This window comes from Lethenteron reissneri, chromosome 60 (assembly GCF_015708825.2).
Source record: "Lethenteron reissneri isolate LAM-NWPU_2019-01 chromosome 60, ASM1570882v1, whole genome shotgun sequence".
NCBI lineage: Eukaryota > Metazoa > Chordata > Hyperoartia > Petromyzontiformes > Petromyzontidae > Lethenteron > Lethenteron reissneri.
This window is the reverse complement of record NC_083838.1, coordinates 1333475-1351718: the sequence shown is the minus strand read 5'-3', so window position 1 is coordinate 1351718 and position 18244 is coordinate 1333475. Positions and strand designations below refer to the sequence as shown.

General features: G+C 52.1%; 1 protein-coding gene across 1 annotated transcript in view; it reads left to right on the top strand.

Annotated features, from left to right (window-relative positions):
• The first annotated feature begins 2380 nt into the window (after positions 1 to 2380).
• Positions 2381 to 18244, top strand: part of LOC133357827 (zinc finger protein 526-like) — a 30775-nt gene continuing 14911 nt past the window's right edge. Inside the window, exon 1 of the mRNA XM_061575969.1 lies at positions 2381 to 2414. Within this exon, the coding sequence (XP_061431953.1) occupies positions 2381 to 2414 (34 nt within the window). The remainder of the gene's footprint in view (positions 2415 to 18244) is intronic.

The following is an 18244-nucleotide window of genomic DNA, read 5'->3' as shown; positions in this document are numbered from 1 at the left end:
CCCTACACCCCCCTACACCCCACCCCCTACACCCCCCCTACAACCCCCCCTACACCCCCCTACACCCCCCCTACACCCCCCTACACCCTACCCCCTACACCCCCTACACCCCCTCCTCCAAGAAGGACGAATTCCTCTTTCCCAGCACGCGCGCGAGATCATCGGCATCATCATCAACATCATCATCAACATCATCATCAACATCATCATCAACATCATCATCAGCAGCAGCATCATCATCAGCATCATCATCATTATCAACATCATCATCAGCATCATCGACATCATCGACATCATCATCACCATCAGCATCATCAGCATCATCATCATCATCAGCATCATCAGCATCATCATCATCAGCATCATCATCATCAGCATCATCGTCATCAGCATCATCATCACCCACATCATCATCACCATTGGCATCATCACCATCGCCACCATCACCATCGGCATCATCATCAGCATCATCAGCATCATCATCATCAGGCCACGACCGCTCCACTGCTGGATGAACGCCACGATGACGAAGGGCTGGCGGGGGAGGGGGGGGCAAATGTCGTGCCGAGCGGCTGAGCGCGAGAAGCGTGGAGCGAAGTTGTTGTCGATGTCGCCTCCCCTCTCTCGATGGGGACATCGCGACATCATCGTGCGCTCACGTGAAGTGCACCGGGCAGTGAGGCGATGTTCATGTGAAAGCCGTGCCGCTGGAGTGTTAAGTCTATGGGCAGTGTTGAGTCTATGGGTAGTGTTGAGTCTATAGGTAGTGTTAGTCTATGGGTAGTGTTGAGTCTATGGGAAGTGTTGAGTTTATGGGCAGTGTTGAGTCTATGGGTAGTGTTGAGTCTATGGGTAGTGTTAGTCTATGGATAGTGTTGAGTCTATGGGAAGTGTTGAGTCTATGGGTAGTGTTAGTCTATGGGTAGTGTTAGTCTATGGGTAGTGTTGAGTCTATGGGAAGTGTTGAGTTTATGGGCAGTGTTGAGTCTATGGGTAGTGTTGAGTCTATGGGTAGTGTTAGTCTATGGATAGTGTTGGGTCTATGGGCAGTGTTGAGTCTATGGGCAGTGTTGAGTCTATGGGTAGTGTTGAGTCAATGGGTAGTGTTGAGTCTATGGATAGTGTTGGGTCTATGGGCAGTGTTGAGACTATGGGCAGTGTTGAGTCTATGGGCAGTGTTGAGTCTATGGGTAGTGTTGAGTCTATGGGTAGTGTTAGTCTATGGGCAGTGTTGGGTCTATGGGCAGTGGGCAGTGTTGAGTCTATGGGTAGTGTTGAGTCTATGGATAGTGTTGGGTCTATGGGTAGTGTTGAGTCTATGGGCAGTGTTGAGTCTATGGGTAATGTTGAGTCTATGGGTAGTGTTGAGTCTATGGGTAGTGTTGAGTCTATGGGTAGTGTTAGTCTATGGGCAGTGTTGAGTCTATGGGTAGTGTTAGTCTATGGGTAGTGTTGAGTCTATAGGCAGTGTTGAGTCTATGGGTAGTGTTGAGTCTATGGGTAGTGTTAGTCTATGGGCAGTGTTGAGTCTATGGGCAGTGTTGAGTCTATGGGTAGTGTTGAGTCTATGGGTAGTGTTGAGTCTATGGGTAGTGTTGAGTCTATGGGGCAGTGTTGAGTCTATGGGCAGTGTTGAGTCTATGGGTAGTGTTGAGTCTATGGGTAGTGTTAGTCTATGGGCAGTGTTGGGTCTATGGGCAGTATTTAGTCTATGGGCAGTGTTGAGTCTATGGGTAGTGTGGAGTCTATGGGTAGTGTTAGTCTATGGGTAGTGTTGGGTCTATGTGTAGTGTTGAGTCTATGGGTAGTGTGGAGTCTATGGGCAGTGTTGGGTCTATGGGCAGTGTTTAGTCTATGGGCAGTGTTGAGTCTATGGGTAGTGTTAGTCTATGGGCAGTGTTAGTCTATGCACTGTCCTTTTGCCATGTGAGACTAGGCTCTAAAGAAAGCTGCCTCTGGTGTGGACTAATCGGTTTCAAAGACCAGGCATAAATTACACTGGTCAACACACTTTTTCTGACATAAGGTATTCCAACGGTTTTAAGGCATCAGATATTGCATCTTCAACAAAAACTGCAGAAGAAAAATATTAAATAAATGTGGATATCTACACAAAATGATATTATAAACACACTATCCTAAAAATACAGCACCATATTTTAACACTAAAGCAGTCACTGACTCGCAACAACTTGCAATCATAAGTGACAGAGTTAATTTCGGGTAAAATCAATGAAAATGGGGTATGCCGATAGCATAAAAATGAGATGTGATAGAGCAAATCTGAGATCAGATTTTTCGAATCAGCACCCTGAAATTAGTCTAAAACAGCTGCAAAAGTCCAGGCCAGAATTTTTTTTTTGACCAGTGTTATCAGAGCATGGATGTTTGCATGTTTTGCCACGAGAAACATGGTGTGGTTCATGCAGTACTTCTGATGGTGCCTTGCCAAAAAGTGTCTCTATTTAGTGTTGGAACATCTGAACACAACTCCTGTTTTGTTGCCACGAAGCATTAAACGTTTTCTTATTTTTCAGACTTTGATACCGGCAAAAAGTTGCCCCATGATGTAGCTACCCATCCCGAGCTGTTCGTCTTTCATAGCTGTTCTGTGGTCTGACACTGGTGGTGAGACGAGGCTATGATGATGAAAGTTGCTGTGTCTGGTGTAGAACAATCAGTGTCGAAGACATTGCGTCCATTATGAGCAGAACCACGTGTTCGTTTACCGTGTGCGGTTAACGCAGACTTTGATTGTGCCTTGCCACAAACACATTCCTGCGGAGGGAGCTGGTAGGAACGTCGGGTTGCTCGGTCAATGGCCTGCAGGGTTAACGGCGGCGTGGTGTATTCCGCAAATATGCCCGACTGTGAGGGCAGGCACAAGCCGGCGTGAGTAGGTTAAACGTTGAGTTTTATAAGGGCACCACGGGGTGACCAGCCCCTCCCCTCCCCACCCAGCCCCACCCCTCCCACCCCCCACCCAGCCCCTCCCCACCCTCCTCACCTAGCCCCTCCCCACCCTCCCCTCCCCACCCAGCCCCACCCCTCCCACCCCCCCACCCAGCCCCACCCTCCCCACCCTCCCCACCCAGCCCCTCCCCACCCTCCCCTCTCCACCCAGCCCCTCCCCACCCTCCCCTCCCCATCCAGCTCCACCCTTCCCACCCAGCCCCTTTCCACCCAGCCCCTCCCCACCCAGCCCCACCCTCCCCACCCAGCCCCTCCCTGCACGACGGACACAATCATCCCCTGTGGGCCGGTGTAACCAGGCAGGTTCCTACCGGTAAAAAGTTGATCTATTTGGCGTTTGAACATCTTAAAACGACACCTGTTCGATTGCCAGCGACGGGGTAAAAACACCCTCGTCGCAACGACGCCGGCGGTATTTCCCGAGTGTATGAAAGCCCCACGCAATGTTGTGTTGATGTTCTCGTGAAATTCTTCGTCGTGCAGATTCCCGAAGAGATCGTCGTCTCAGCCTGTCGGATCGGTTCAGCGATGGCCTCGTTGATCTGCGATTGCCACGACCGATTTCTCCTGCTGCTCCTGCTGCTGCTGCTGCTGCTCCTGCTGCTGCTGCTCCTCCTGCTGCTGCTGCTCCTGCTGCTGCTTCTCGCATGCATCAGCCTCAATGTGACCCCCCCCCCACTCCCATCTCTGGCGAATCTCTCTCTCCCTTTCCGGCGTTACCGTGCAGGGCACAGAGGGGGGAGGGGGGCACGGGGAGACCGCCGGGTCTCGTTTGGCTGAACAGGCAGGAACTCTGACGCCACTGATACATTCCGTGAGATGCACGCAGACACACACACAGAGTGACACACACACAGTGACACAGACACACAGACACACACAGACACACACACACACAGTGACACACACACAGAGTGACACACACACAGACACACACACACAGACACACACACACAGACACACACACACAGACACACATACACAGCCACAGACAAAGGTCCCCCGTATAGCCTGTAACAGGCTGTAGGGGCAAGTGCTGTTAGCGAGCACCTATGAAAGCCGGAACGGCACACGAGGGGGGTGGGTAACCAGCACCACGCCCGACCGCCTTTGTCTCCCCAGTGGCGATGTTTACACGCCGGTTCTGGGCCTCCCCTAGGTCGACTCAGCCTCAAATTAGCACCTAGTGCGGTGTGTAAAGATCGCCACTGGGGAGACAAAGGCGGTCGGGCGTGGTGCTGGCCACCCACCCCTCGTGTGCCGTGCCGGCCTTCATAGGTGCTCGCTAACAGCACTTGCCCCTACAGCCTGTTACAGGCTACACGGGGGATCTTTGTCTGTGCGAGTGTGTGTGAGTGTGTGTGAGTGTGTGTGAGTGTGTGTGTGTACCCCATGCTGTGCCTGTGACCTCAAGACGTGACACAGTGTGGAAGTGATTATAGGGAATGTTTGGTTTGGGTTGGTGGTGGCGGTGGTGGTGGTGGTGGGGGGGGCCGTGTTAGAGAGGGGGGGGGGGTCAAGTAAAGGAGGAGGAGGGGGGAGGGGCGGTGGGGCAGGTGGAAGTCCGCGTGTGTCTCTGCAAGTGAAGAGCGGTGGCGCCGCGGTTAGCGCCGATGCAATTCCGAACCCACCCACCCCCCCGGTTGGATTCTGGCTCACGGCCACCACCAACAACCGACCTGAAGACCATCGCCTGAACGGGTCCCACAGTGGGGATGAACGATTAATCGATTTCAAATCGATTAATCGATTTCGAATCGATCGATTTAAAATCGATTTCAAATCGATTAATCACAATTTGAAACAATGCGATGAGCTAATCGCAAAGGCTGCGAATTTTGTTGAGCGATTTGAAAAGTCCCATTACTTTTTTATTGGGATTGTTTATTTTTTTACGAATATAACTTTATCGATTTCACTGAATAATTGTTCTACGTTTGATTGTTCTGTTTCAATTAAGACATTTTAATAAGTACATGTTGGAAGTTCATCTTCTTGGTTCTTTCGGTAAAGTCACGTAGAAAGGAAATAATAAAATAATAAAATTAAACAATAAAAAAATAATAAAAATAAAACAATAAAAAATACAAATAAAACATAATAAAATACAATTCTCAACACGTTTCGGCCACAACGCAAGCAGCCGTCCTCAGGTGAAGAACAGGTCTGTCAGACGCTGTCTTTCCGACAGCCCTGTTCTTCACCTGAGGACGGCTGCTTGCGTTGTGGCCGAAACGTCGTGAAAATTATTTTATGTTTTATTTTTATTATTTTCTTATTTCCCTTCTACGTGACTTTACCGAAAGAACCAAGAAGATGAATCCCTGCAGTCACGAAAGAAGCTTTAAATCGAAATGTTGGAAGCAATTAATATATTTTAAGTTATCATGCTTGCATTAGACTTTATAGAGCAGTTCATATTGTGATGGTATCACGTGGTAATGCTCCATCACATGTTTAAATCTATTACACGAACTAAGCTTGACTTTAAAAAAAATAATTGCAAATCAAATCTCGATCGCAATATCTGTCAGAGAAATCGCAAATCGATATTTTCCCAAAATCACTCAGCCCTAGTCCCTGGGGCCTCCTCTAGGTCGACTCAGCCTCAAATTAGTACCTGGTGCGGTGTGTAGTAAACATCGCCACTGGGGAGACAAAGGCGGCCGGGCGTGGTGCTGGCCACCCACCCCCTCGTGTGCCGTGCCGGCCTTCAAAGGTGCTGCTCGCTAACAGCACTTGCCCCTACAGTCTGTTAAAGCTACACGGGGGATCTTTGTCTTTGTCTGGTTAGCGCGCTCCGATACGAACCTAAGTGAGTGTGTTGTGTACACGGTGCGTGTGTGTGTGTGCATGTGTGTGTACATCTGTGTGTGTGTATGTGTGTACATCTCTGTGTGTGCATGTGTGTGTGTACATCTGTGTGTGTGTATGTGTGTACATCTCTGTGTGTGTACATCTGTGTGTGTACATCTGTGTGTGTGTGTACATCTGTGTGTGTACATCTGTGTGTGTGTACATCTCTGTGTGTGCATGTGTGTGTGTACATCTGTGTGTGTGTACATCTCTGTGTGTGCATGTGTGTGTGTACATCTGTGTGTGTGTACATCTGTGTGTGTACATCTGTGTGAGTGTATGCAAGTGTGTAAGTATGAGTGTGCAAGTGTGTTGTGTACACGGTGCGTGTGTGTAGGCGCACGCGTGTGCAAGTGTATACGTGTGTGAGTGGCGCGCCTGCGTGTGTGTAAGTAAGTGTGTGTGTGTGTAAGTGTGTGTGTATGCAAGTGTGTAAGTATGAGTGTGCAAGTGTGTTGTGTATACGCTGCGTGTGTGTAGGCGCACGCGTGTGCAAGTGTATACGTGTGTGAGTGGCGCGCCTGCGTGTGTGTAAGTAAGAGTGTGTGTGTGTAAGTGTGTGCGTGTGTAAGTGTGTAAGTGTGTTGTGTACACGGTGCGTGTGTGTAGGCGCACGCGTGTGCAAGTGTATACGTGTGTGAGTGGCGCGCGTGTGTGTGTGTAAGTAAGAGTGTGTGTGTGAGTGTGTAAGTGTGAGTGTGTAAGTGTGAGTGTGTAAGTGTAAGTGTGTAAGTGTAAGTGTGTAAGTGTGAGTGTGCAAGTGTATGCGTGTGTGAGTGGCGCGCCTGCGCCTGCGTGTGTGTGTAAGTAAGAGTGTCTGTGTGTGTAAGTGTGTAAGTGTGAGTGTGTAAGTGTGTGTGTGTAAGTGTGTAAGTGTGAGTGTGTAAGTGTGAGTGTGTGTAGGTGCACCCGTGTGCAAGTGTATACGTGTGTGAGTGGCGCGCCTGCGCCTGCGTGTGTGTGTGTAAGTGTGTGTGTGTGTAAGTGTGTGTGTATGTGTAAGTGTGTAAGTGTGAGTGTGTAAGACTACCCCACACCAGATGTGCGCCGGCTCCAGCGTGGCGGCTCGGAGGCTCCAGGAACAGCCAACAAAGGAGCAATCAATCGTGACCCCACGGCTCCCACACACGCACACACTTACATACACACATACACATACACACACATACACACACACATACACACACATACATACACACATACACTTACACACACACTTACACACACACACTCTTACACACACACACTTACACACGCACATACACACACGCACACACTTACATACACACATACACACACACTTACACACACACATATACACTTACACACACACATATACACACACACTTACATACACACATACACACACACACATACACACACTTACATACACACACACACACTTACATACACACACACACACACTTACATACACACACGCACACACTTACATACACACACGCACACACTTACATGCACACACGCACACACTTACATACACACACGCACACACTTACATACACACACGCACACACTTACATACACATACACACACACTTAGATACACACACGCACACACTTACATGCACACACGCACACACTTACATACACACACACACACTTACATACACACACGCACACACTTACATACACACACGCACACACTTACATGCACACACGCACACACTTACATACACATACACACACACACGCACATATACACATACACATATACACACACACTTACATACACATACACACACGTACACACACACACAGACACAACAACAACAACCGCCATTCGCCACTAAGTGGCGGTGACGTCACCACGATGCTTGTGCCAGGCCAAGTGCACCTTGAGGCCACGTGAAGTGTCGAACGCCCGCTGGCAGGAGGTCACGGGGCAGACCCAGCAGGTGCCACGGGTCGACTGACCGAGATGACCGAGATGACTGGCTGATGCACCACCTGTGCCCCCTACTGTGCCAACTTGCTGTGCTTTAGCCACCCGGCGCTCCGCTCGTTGTTGTGAGCGTCGCTCCTCCGCCCTCCGTTGTTGTTGGAGGGCGACTGCCTCCAACTGCCCAGTAGCGTCCTTCACGAGCCTCCTCCACAGAGGCCGATCTTGACACCGCTGGTACCAGTCATTGGCAAGTCCACTCAGCTCCACGTCCTCCTGTACCACATCACTCCATCTCTTCTCCAGCCCGTGCCGCGCCCGTCTAGCCCCCTCGATCCGGCCGAACAAAAGCTGTTTAGGCATGCGGTTGCTGGGCATGCGGGCTACATGACCCAGCCAACGCAGCCTTGCCTGCCGGAGGAGCTCACCGATGGGACTTTGCCCAGATCTTTCAAGGATTTGTGAGCTCCTCACACAATCCAGCCTGGTTAAACCCAGGATGGATCGTAGGCAGGCCAGCCTAAATGTTTCCAACCGGCGAAGATGCTCCACTAGGGGGGTCCACGTTTCGCAAGCGTAGAGAAGGGAGGGAATGACCGTGGCCGAGAAGACCTGAAGCTTCGTGCGGAGCGACAGACCAGGTAGCTTCCACACAGCGTTACGCAACCGATGAAAAGATATTGCCGCTCGACTGATTCGGAGTGAGACCTCTGCTGATAAACTGGAGCCGGTCATAAGCACACTGCCCAGGTATGGGAAACTCTCCACTCTCTCCACAACTGCCCCATCACCAATTGGGAGCTGTGGGGGTGGAGTGTCCGATGGTACAAAATACCCAGGCAGGTGCTTAGTTTTGGTGGGGCTGATGGTAAGGCCCCACCTCTTAGTGGCACGCTCCAGTCTCAGCAGCAGCGTCTCCAACTCCTCTTCTGAATGAGCAGCTATTACCAAATCATCGGCATACATAACGTGGTTGACCAATAGGGAGCCATCCCTTGATCGCACCCGGGCATCGATCAGCCTCCCATTATATCTGTACCAAATGGAAATTCCCCCGGTACAGCTATTGAAGGCTTCACGAACTACGCGGTCAAAATAGATGTTAAATAATGTGGGAGCCAGAGGACATCCCTGTCGCACCCCAAGGTGTACAGGGAATGGCTCTGACTCCCGGCCACGTAGTTTTACCCGGGCCCGCTCACCATCATGAAGGTCCTTAATGATCGTGAGCAGAGGGTCAGGGACTCCGAAAGCACGAAGAACAACCCAGAGCCCAGTCCTACTGATGGTATCATAGGCCTTGACCAGGTCAATAAAGCAGAGATGTAGGTCTTTTTGGAATTCCCTACACCTCTGCTGTAGCAGACGCACAGAAAATATGTCATCTGTGCAGGACCGCCCTTTCCTGAAACCGCATTGGGGTACACACACAGTGACACAGTGACACACACACACAGTGACACACACACACACAGTGACACACACACAGTGACACACACAGTCACACACACACACAGTGACACACACACCCAGTGACACACACAGTGACACACACACGTGACACACACACAGTGACACACACACGTGACACACACACAGTGACACACACACAGTGACACAAACAGTAACACACACACACAGTAACACACACACACAGTGACACACACACAGTGACACACACACGTGACACACACGTGACTGACACACACAGTGACACACACACGTGACACACACACAGTGACACACGTGACTGACACACACAGTGACACACACAGTGATACACACACAGTGACACACACAGTGACACACACACACGTGACACACACACGTGACACACACGTGACACATACGTGACACACACACGGTTCCTTCTCTGCTGTTCTGCTCATCTCGGACGGGCGCGAGATGCCTCTGCTGAGCTCCGTGTTTGTTTGTAGAGCAGAGTCTGTGCCAGTGCGTGTGTGTGTGTGTGCCAGTGCGTGTATGTGCCAGTGCGTGTGTGTGTGCCAGTGCGTGTCTGTGAGTGTGTGCGTGTGTGCGTGCGTGTGTGCGTGTGTGTTTGTGTGCCAGTGCGTGCGTGTGTGTGTGCCAGTGCGTGTGTGTGTGCCAGCGCGTATCTGTGAGTGTGTGCGTGTGTGTGTGTGCCAGTGCGTGTGTGTGTGTGCCAGTGCGTGTCTGTGAGTGTGTGCGTGTGTGTGTGCCAGTGCGTGTCTGTGAGTGTGTGCGTGTGTGTGTGTGGGGAGCGGTGGGGTAGTGGTTAGCACTACGCTGCGCTATGAACCCGGCGACCCGAGTTCGATTCCTGCTCACGGCAGTGACGATTATCTGAAACGGTCCTGGGCCTCCTCTAGGTCGACTCAGCCTTAAAATGAGTACCTGGGTCGATGGTTAGTAAACATCGTCAATGGGGAGAGACAAAGGCGGCCGGGCGTGCTGGTCACCCACCCCCTCGTGTGCCGTGCCGGCCTTCATAGGTGCTCGCTAACAGCACTTGCCCCTACAGTCTGTGAAGGCTACACGGGGGGTCTTTGTATTTATGGGGAGCGGTGGCGCTGCGGTTAGCGTGTTCGTGGTGCTGTGTGGTGCTGGCCATCCACATTCACGGCTCTTTCCTCAGCAGTGTGTGAAGGCTATACGGGGCATCTTTGCCTTTTGTGTTTGCAGGGGTTCAGATGTCGCCCTATAAACATGGCAGGCTGAGTTCACACAAAGACAAAGATCCCCCTTGAAGCCTCAACAGACGTTTGCGGCAAGTGCTGTTAGCGGTGGTGGGTGGCCAGCACCACGCCCGGCCGCCTTTGTCTCTCCAGTGCTGAGATGTTTGCACACCGCACCAGGTACTCATTTGAGGCTGAGTCGACCTAGGGGATGCCCCGGACCGGTTCAGATAATCGTCACCGGTGTTGGCCGTGAGCGGGAATCGAACTCGTGTCGCCGGGTTCATAGCGCAGCGTGCTAACCGCTACACACACACTCACACACCCACACACTCTCACACCCACACACACTCTCACACACACACATACACTCTCACACACACACTCACACCCACACACTCTCACCCACACACTCACACACCCACACACTCTTACGCACACACACTCACTCAATCACGGACACACTCACCCACACACGCACACACACACACACTCTCACCCACACACACTCTCACCCACACACTCTCACCCACACACGCACACCCACACACACACACCCACACACCCACACACACTCACACCCACACACTCTTACACACACACACTCAATCACGGACACACTCACACGCGAGAGCACACATATGGTCACCACCTGTTGCTCTCCGGCTGGGAAGTCTGCAGTCTGTATTAGCCTCTCCGACTGAGGCACCCACATCCGTCAAAAGCTCCCACACACACACACACACGCTCGCTCGCACACGCACACGCTCACACACACACACGGACACGTGCAAACATTGCACCTGCCTGCACCTGTTAGCGGGAGAGACAAAGACGGGGAGAACCGCAGCTATGAGAGAAGCGATGACATCAGTGCAAGTCTGGCCCTGTCCCAGATTCACACGCACACACTAACAAGGCAAAGACAAAGATGCCCCGTGTAGCCTCAACAGACTGTAGGGGCAAGTGCTGTTAGCGAGCAGCACCTATGAAGGCTACCGGCACTGTGGCACAACGAGGTGGGTGGCCAGCACCACGCCCGACCGCCTTTGTCTCCCCAGTGGCGATGTTTACTACGCACCGTACCGGGTACTCATTTGAGGCTGAGTCGACCTAGGGGAGGCCCAAGGCCGGTTCAAAGAATCGTCACCGGCGGTGTTGGCCGTGAGCGGGAATCGAACTCGGGTGGCCGGGATTCGTAGCGCTAACCGCTGCACCACCGCTCCCCACACACAAAGACAAAGATCCCCCCGTTAGCCCGCGCATGCTGTTGGGGCAAGTGCTTTTTTTTAATATATAAAGCGACGAGAGTGGGTGGCAACGCCCCCACACCTGGCCGCCTTTGTCTCCCCAGTGGCGATGTTTACACGCAGCGCCAGACCACACGTGTACACACATGCACACATGTATGGGCATAGCTGGTATCACAGTGACTCACACGCGCGCACACTTTCTTGTATATACACACAAGACAAAGATCCCCCGTGTAGCCTTCACAGACTGTAGGGGCAAGTGCTGTTAGCGAGCGTCTATGAAGGCCGGCACGGCACACAAGGGGTTGGGTGGCCAGCACCACGCCCGGCCGCCTTTGTCTCCCCAGTGGCGATGTTTACTATACACCGCACCAGGTACTCATATGAGGCTGAGTCGACCTAGAGGAGGCCCAGGACGGGTTCAGATAATCGTCACTGGTGGTGTTGGCCGTGAACGGGAATCGAACTCGGGTCGCCGGGATTCGTAGCGCTAACAACTACACCACCGCTCCCCACTCTCGTATACACACACACACTTAAATATAAACACTCACACTCACTCATACACTTACACACACATTCACACATACATACTCAGTCACTCACTCATACACTGACGCACTCACTCATTCATAGACTCAACACTCATACACTCACAGACTCAAACACAGACACTCACACACACTCACTCATTCACACACTCAACACTCACGCTCAAACACAGACACTAACACACTCACTAATCCACACACTCATACACTCTCACACTCAAACATACACTCACTAATTCACACACTCATACACTCAAACATACATTGACACACTCACTCATTCATAGACTCAACACTCATACACTCACAGACTAAAACACAGTCACTCACACACTCACTCATTCACACACTCAACACTCACACTCACACACTAAAACACAGTCACTCACACACTCACTAATCCACACACTCAACATTCACACACTCACAGACTCAAACCCAGACACTCACACACTCTCACTCATTCACACACTCAACACTCACGCTCAAACACAGACACTCACACACTCACTAATCCACACACTCATACACTCTCACACTCAAACATACACTCACTAATTCACACACTCACACACTAAAACACAGTCACTCACACACTCACTAATTCACACACTCAACATTCACACACTCACAGACTCAAACACAGACACTCACACACTCACTAATTCACACACTCAACACTCACGCTCAAACACAGACACTCACACACTCACTCATTCACACACTCATACACTCACACACACTCAAACATAAACACTCACACTCACTCAACACTCACTCACTCACACTTATACACTCACCCACATACAAACCCCACACAAAAACAAAGATCCCCCGTATAGCCTCACCAGACTGACCGTGCAAGTACTGTTAGCGAGCACCTATTAAGGCCGGCACGACACACACACAACACCCACACACAACACACCCATACAACACAGCCACACACAGTACCTACACACACACAACAACAACCGCCATTCGCCTCTAAGTGGCGGTGACGTCACCACGACGCTTGTGCCAGGCCATGTGCACCTTGAGGCCACGTGAAGTGTCGAACGCCCGCTGGCAGGAGGTCACGGGGCAGACTCAGCAGGTGCCACGGGTCGACTGACCGAGATGACTGAGATGACTGAGATGACACACACACAATACCTCCACACACACACAACACACAATACCTACACACACACACAACACACACACACAACACACACACAACACCTACACACACAACACACACACAACACCACACACAACACACACACAACACACACACAACACACACACAACGCCTACACACACACAACACACAACATCTACACACACACAACACACATCTACACACACACACAACACACACACAACACACACAACACCTACACACACACAACACACACACACCTACACACAACACACACACAACACACACACAACACACACACAACACTTACACACACACAACACACACACACCTACACACACAACACACACAACACACACAAATCACAACATCTACACACACACAACACACACAATGCCTACACACACAACACACACAACATCTACACACACACAACACACACACACAACACACACAACACACACACAACACACACACACAACACACACAACACACACAACACACACACACAACACACACACAACACACACACAACACTTACACACACACAACACACACACACCTACACACACACACACACAACACACACACAATGCCTACACACACAACACACACAACACACACACAACACACACACACACAACACACACAACACACACAACACACACACACAAGACACACACAACACACACACAACACACACACAACACTTACACACACACAACACACACAATGCCTACACACACAACACACACACAACACACACACACACACACACAACACACACACACACAACACACACACACACAACACACACACAACACACAACACTCAAATACACCAGAATGCAGCAGGTTGTATTTGGTGATCAATGCAATAATTTCGTGTTTGTGCGATGCGGGTGGAGTGGTGAGGGTGAGTGGTGTGGATGAGTGGTGAGGGTGAGTGTTGTGGGTGAGTGGTGAGGGAGAGCGGTGTGGGTGGAGTGTTGAGTGGTGTGGGTGAGTGGTGTGGGTGAGTGGTGAGGGTGAGTGGTGTTGGTCAGTGGTGAGGGTGAGTGGTGTTGGTGAGAGGTGAGGGTGAGCGGTGTGGGTGAGTGGTGAGAGTGAGTGGTGAGCGGTGAGGGGTGAGGGTGAGCGGTGAGGGTGAGTGGTGAGGGTGAGCGGTGTGGGTGAGTGTTGAGCGGTGAGGGTGAGCGGTGAGGGTGAGTGGTGTGGGTGAGCGGTGTGGGTGAGTGGGGTGGGTGAGTGGTGTGGGTGGAGTGGTGAGTGGTTAGGGTGAGTGGTGAGGGTGAGTGGTAAGGGTGAGCGGTGTGGGTGAGTGGTGAGGGTGAGTGGTGAGGGTGAGTGGTGAGGGTGAGCGGTGTCGGTGAGTGGTGAGGGTGAGTGGTGTGGGTGAGTGGTGAGGGTGAGTAGTGTGGGTGAGTGGGGTGGGTGAGTGGTGTAGGTGAGCGGTGAGGGTGAGCGGTGAGGGTGAGCGGTGTGGGTGAGTGGTGAGGGTGAGTGGTGAGGGTGAGTGGTGTGGGTGAGTGGTGAGGGTGAGTGGTGTGGGTGAGCGGTGTGGGTGAGTGGTGAGGGTGAGTGGTGAGGGTGAGTGGTGAGGGTGAGTGGTGAGGGTGAGCGGTGTGGGGGAGAGAGAGGGGGGGGCTCCTCTTTCCATTGTTCCTTTAGCGGGGGGCGGGGGTATTGACCCAATAATTTCGTGAGAACAATAGCAACCATCACCATCATTATCATCATCACCATCTCCACCACTACCACCACCACCACTACCACCACCACCACCACTACCACCACCACCACTACCACCACTACCACCACCATCATCACTATCATTACCATCACCGCCATCACCATCTCCACCACCACCACCACCACTCCCACCACTACCACTACCACCAGCCCCACCACCACCACTACCACCACCACTACCACCACTACCACCATCCCCACTACCACCACCACCATCACTACCACCACCACCTCCACCACCACCTCCTCCACTACCACCACCTCCACCTCCACCACATCCACTACCACCACCAACCCCACCTCCACCACCACTACCACCACCACCATCCCCACTACCACCACCACCACCACCATCCCCACTACCACCACCACTACCACCACCACCACTACTACCACCACTACCACCACCACTACCACCACTACCACCACCACTACCACCACTACCACCACCACTACCACCACCACTACCACCACCACCACCAGCAGCTCCGAGCAGACGGCGCCACTGACGTGGTCTGTGGGGTCACAGTGAGGGTGCAAGTTGTGGGGGTTGTGGGAGTTGTGGGGAGGGGGGTGAGACAGAGCGCACACAGACAAAGGTCCCCCGGGTAGGCGACACGGGCTGCTGGGGCAAGTTCTCTTCGCGAGCCGCAACATATTCGCACCGGCACGGGGCTGACGTGGTCCAAATACCACGTGTCCCGTCCGCCTTTGTCTCCCCAGTGCTGACGTTGTCTGCGTAGCACGGCGTGCCCGTGTGCTCAGTGCGGGAGGGAGTGTGTGTGTGTGTGAGTGTGTGTGCGTGTGTGCGTGTGTCCGTAAGAGTGTGTGTGTGTGTGTGTGCGTAAGAGTGTGTGGGTGTGTGAGTGTGTGGGTGAGAGTGTGTGTGGGTGAGAGTGTGTGTGTGCGTGTGTGAGTGTGTGTGAGTGTGTCCGTGATTGAGTGTGTGTGTGTGCGTAAGAGTGTGTGGGTGTGTGCGTAAGAGTGTGTGAGTGTGTGGGTGAGAGTGTGTGTGGGTGAGAGTGTGTGTGTGCGTGAGAGTGTGTGTGGGTGTGTGAATGTGTGGGTGAGTGAGTGTGTCCGTGATTGAGTGTGTGTGTGCGTAAGAGTGTGTGGGTGAGAGTGTGTGGGTGTGTGTGTGTGCGTGCGTGTGTGTGTGTGCGTGTGTTTGTGCGTGTGTGTGCGTGTGTGTGTTCGTATGTGCTGGATAGGGTGTGCGTGTGTTGGTGGTGTGTGATGGAGTTTTGGTTAGGGTGTGTGCTGGTGGTTGTGATGGTGTGTTGGTTAGGGTGTGTGATGGTGTGTTTGTTAGGGTGTGTGTTAGTTAGGCAGTGTGTCCGAGGTGTGTGTGTGCGTCTGTGCGTGTCTCTCTGTGCGTGAGTCGCTGCTGCTGCTGCTGCCGCTACTTCTGATGGGAGTCATGTGTGCGTGTGTGTGTGTGCGTGTGTGAGAGAGCGTGTGAGTGAGTGAGTGTGGGGGGTGTAGGGGGGGTGTAGGGGGGGGGTGTAGGGGCAGACAGGCTGACGCCAACCGCCTTCACCCCAGTGGCCGCTATTTCCTGTATAAAACTTCGCCCAAAAAAGACAAGGACCACAGTGCATGTGTGTGTGTACACGTGTGTGTACAAGTGTGTGTGTGTGTACAAGTGTGTGTGTACACGTGTGTGTGTGTACACGTGTGTGTACAAGTGGTGTGTGTGTCAGTGTACACGTGTGTGTACAAGTGTGTGTGTACACGTGTGTGTGTGTGTGTACAAGTGTGTGTGTGTGTACAAGTGTGTGTACAAGTGGTGTGTGTGTCAGTGTACACGTGTGTGTACAAGTGTGTGTGTACAAGTGTGTGTGTGTACACGTGTGTGTGTACACGTGTGTGTGTGTACACGTCTGTGTACAAGTGTGTGTGTGTGTACACGTGTGTGTGTGTGTACACGTGTATGTACTACAAGTGTGTGTGTGTACACGTGTGTGTACACGTGTGTGTGTGTACACGTGTTTGTGTGTACACGTGTATGTGTGTGTACACGTGTGTGTGTACACGTGTGTGTGTACTACAAGTGTGTGTGTGTACACGTGTGTGTGTGTACTAGTGTGTGTGTGTACACGTGTGTGTGTATACACGTGTGTGTGTGTGCTACAAGTGTGTGTGTGTACCACAAGTGTGTGTGTACACGTGTGTGTGTACACGTGTGTGTGTGTACCACAATTGTGTGTGTACATGTGTGTGTGTACACGTGTGTGTATGTGTACTAGTGTGTGTGTGTACCACAAGTGTGTTTGTACACGTGTGTGTGTGTACTACAAGTGTGTGTGTGTACACGCGTGTGTGTGTGTGTACACGTGTGTGTGCTGCAAGTGTGTGTGTACTAGGGGAGCGGTGGTGCAGCGGTTAGCGCTACGGTGCGCTACGAACCCGGCGACCTGAGTTCGATTCCCGCTCACGGCCAACACCGGTGGCGATTTTCTTAACCGGTCCTGAGTCTCCCCTAGGTCGACTCAGCCTCAAATGAGAACCTGGTGCGGTGTGTAGTAAACATCGTCACTAGGGAGACAAAGGCGGTCGGGCGTGGTGCTGGACACCCACCCCCTCGTGTGCCGTGCCAGCCTTCATAGGTGCTCGCTAACAGCACTTGCCCCTATAGTCTGTTCAGGCTACACGGGGGATCTTTGTCTTTGTGTTGTGTACGAGAGAGGATGTACGTGTGTACGTGTGCGTGTGTGTGTACGTGTGCGTGTGTGTGTGTGCGTGTGTGTGTGCGTGTGTGTGTGTGCGTGCGTGTGTGTGCATGCGTGTGCGCGTGTGTGCGTGTGTGTGTGTGTGTGCGTGTGTGTGTGTGCGTGTGTGTGTGTGTACGTGTGTGTGTGCGTGTGTGTGTGCGTGTGTGTGTGTGCGTGCGTGTGTACGTGTGTGTGTACGTGTGTGTGTGCGTGTGTGTGCGCGTGTGTGCGTGTGTGTGTGTGCGTGTGTGTGTGTGTGCGTGCGTGTGTGTGTACGTGTGTGTGTACGTGTGTGTGTGCGTGTGTGCGTGTGCGTGTGAGTTCACACCGAGATGTGAGAGTGACAGTTGTGGGGGGGTGTGAGTATGTGGGTGTGAAAGTCTGTGAGAGTGTGCGACGGTGTGTGTGTGTGTGATTGTGAGAGATGGTGAGTGTACGTGAGTGT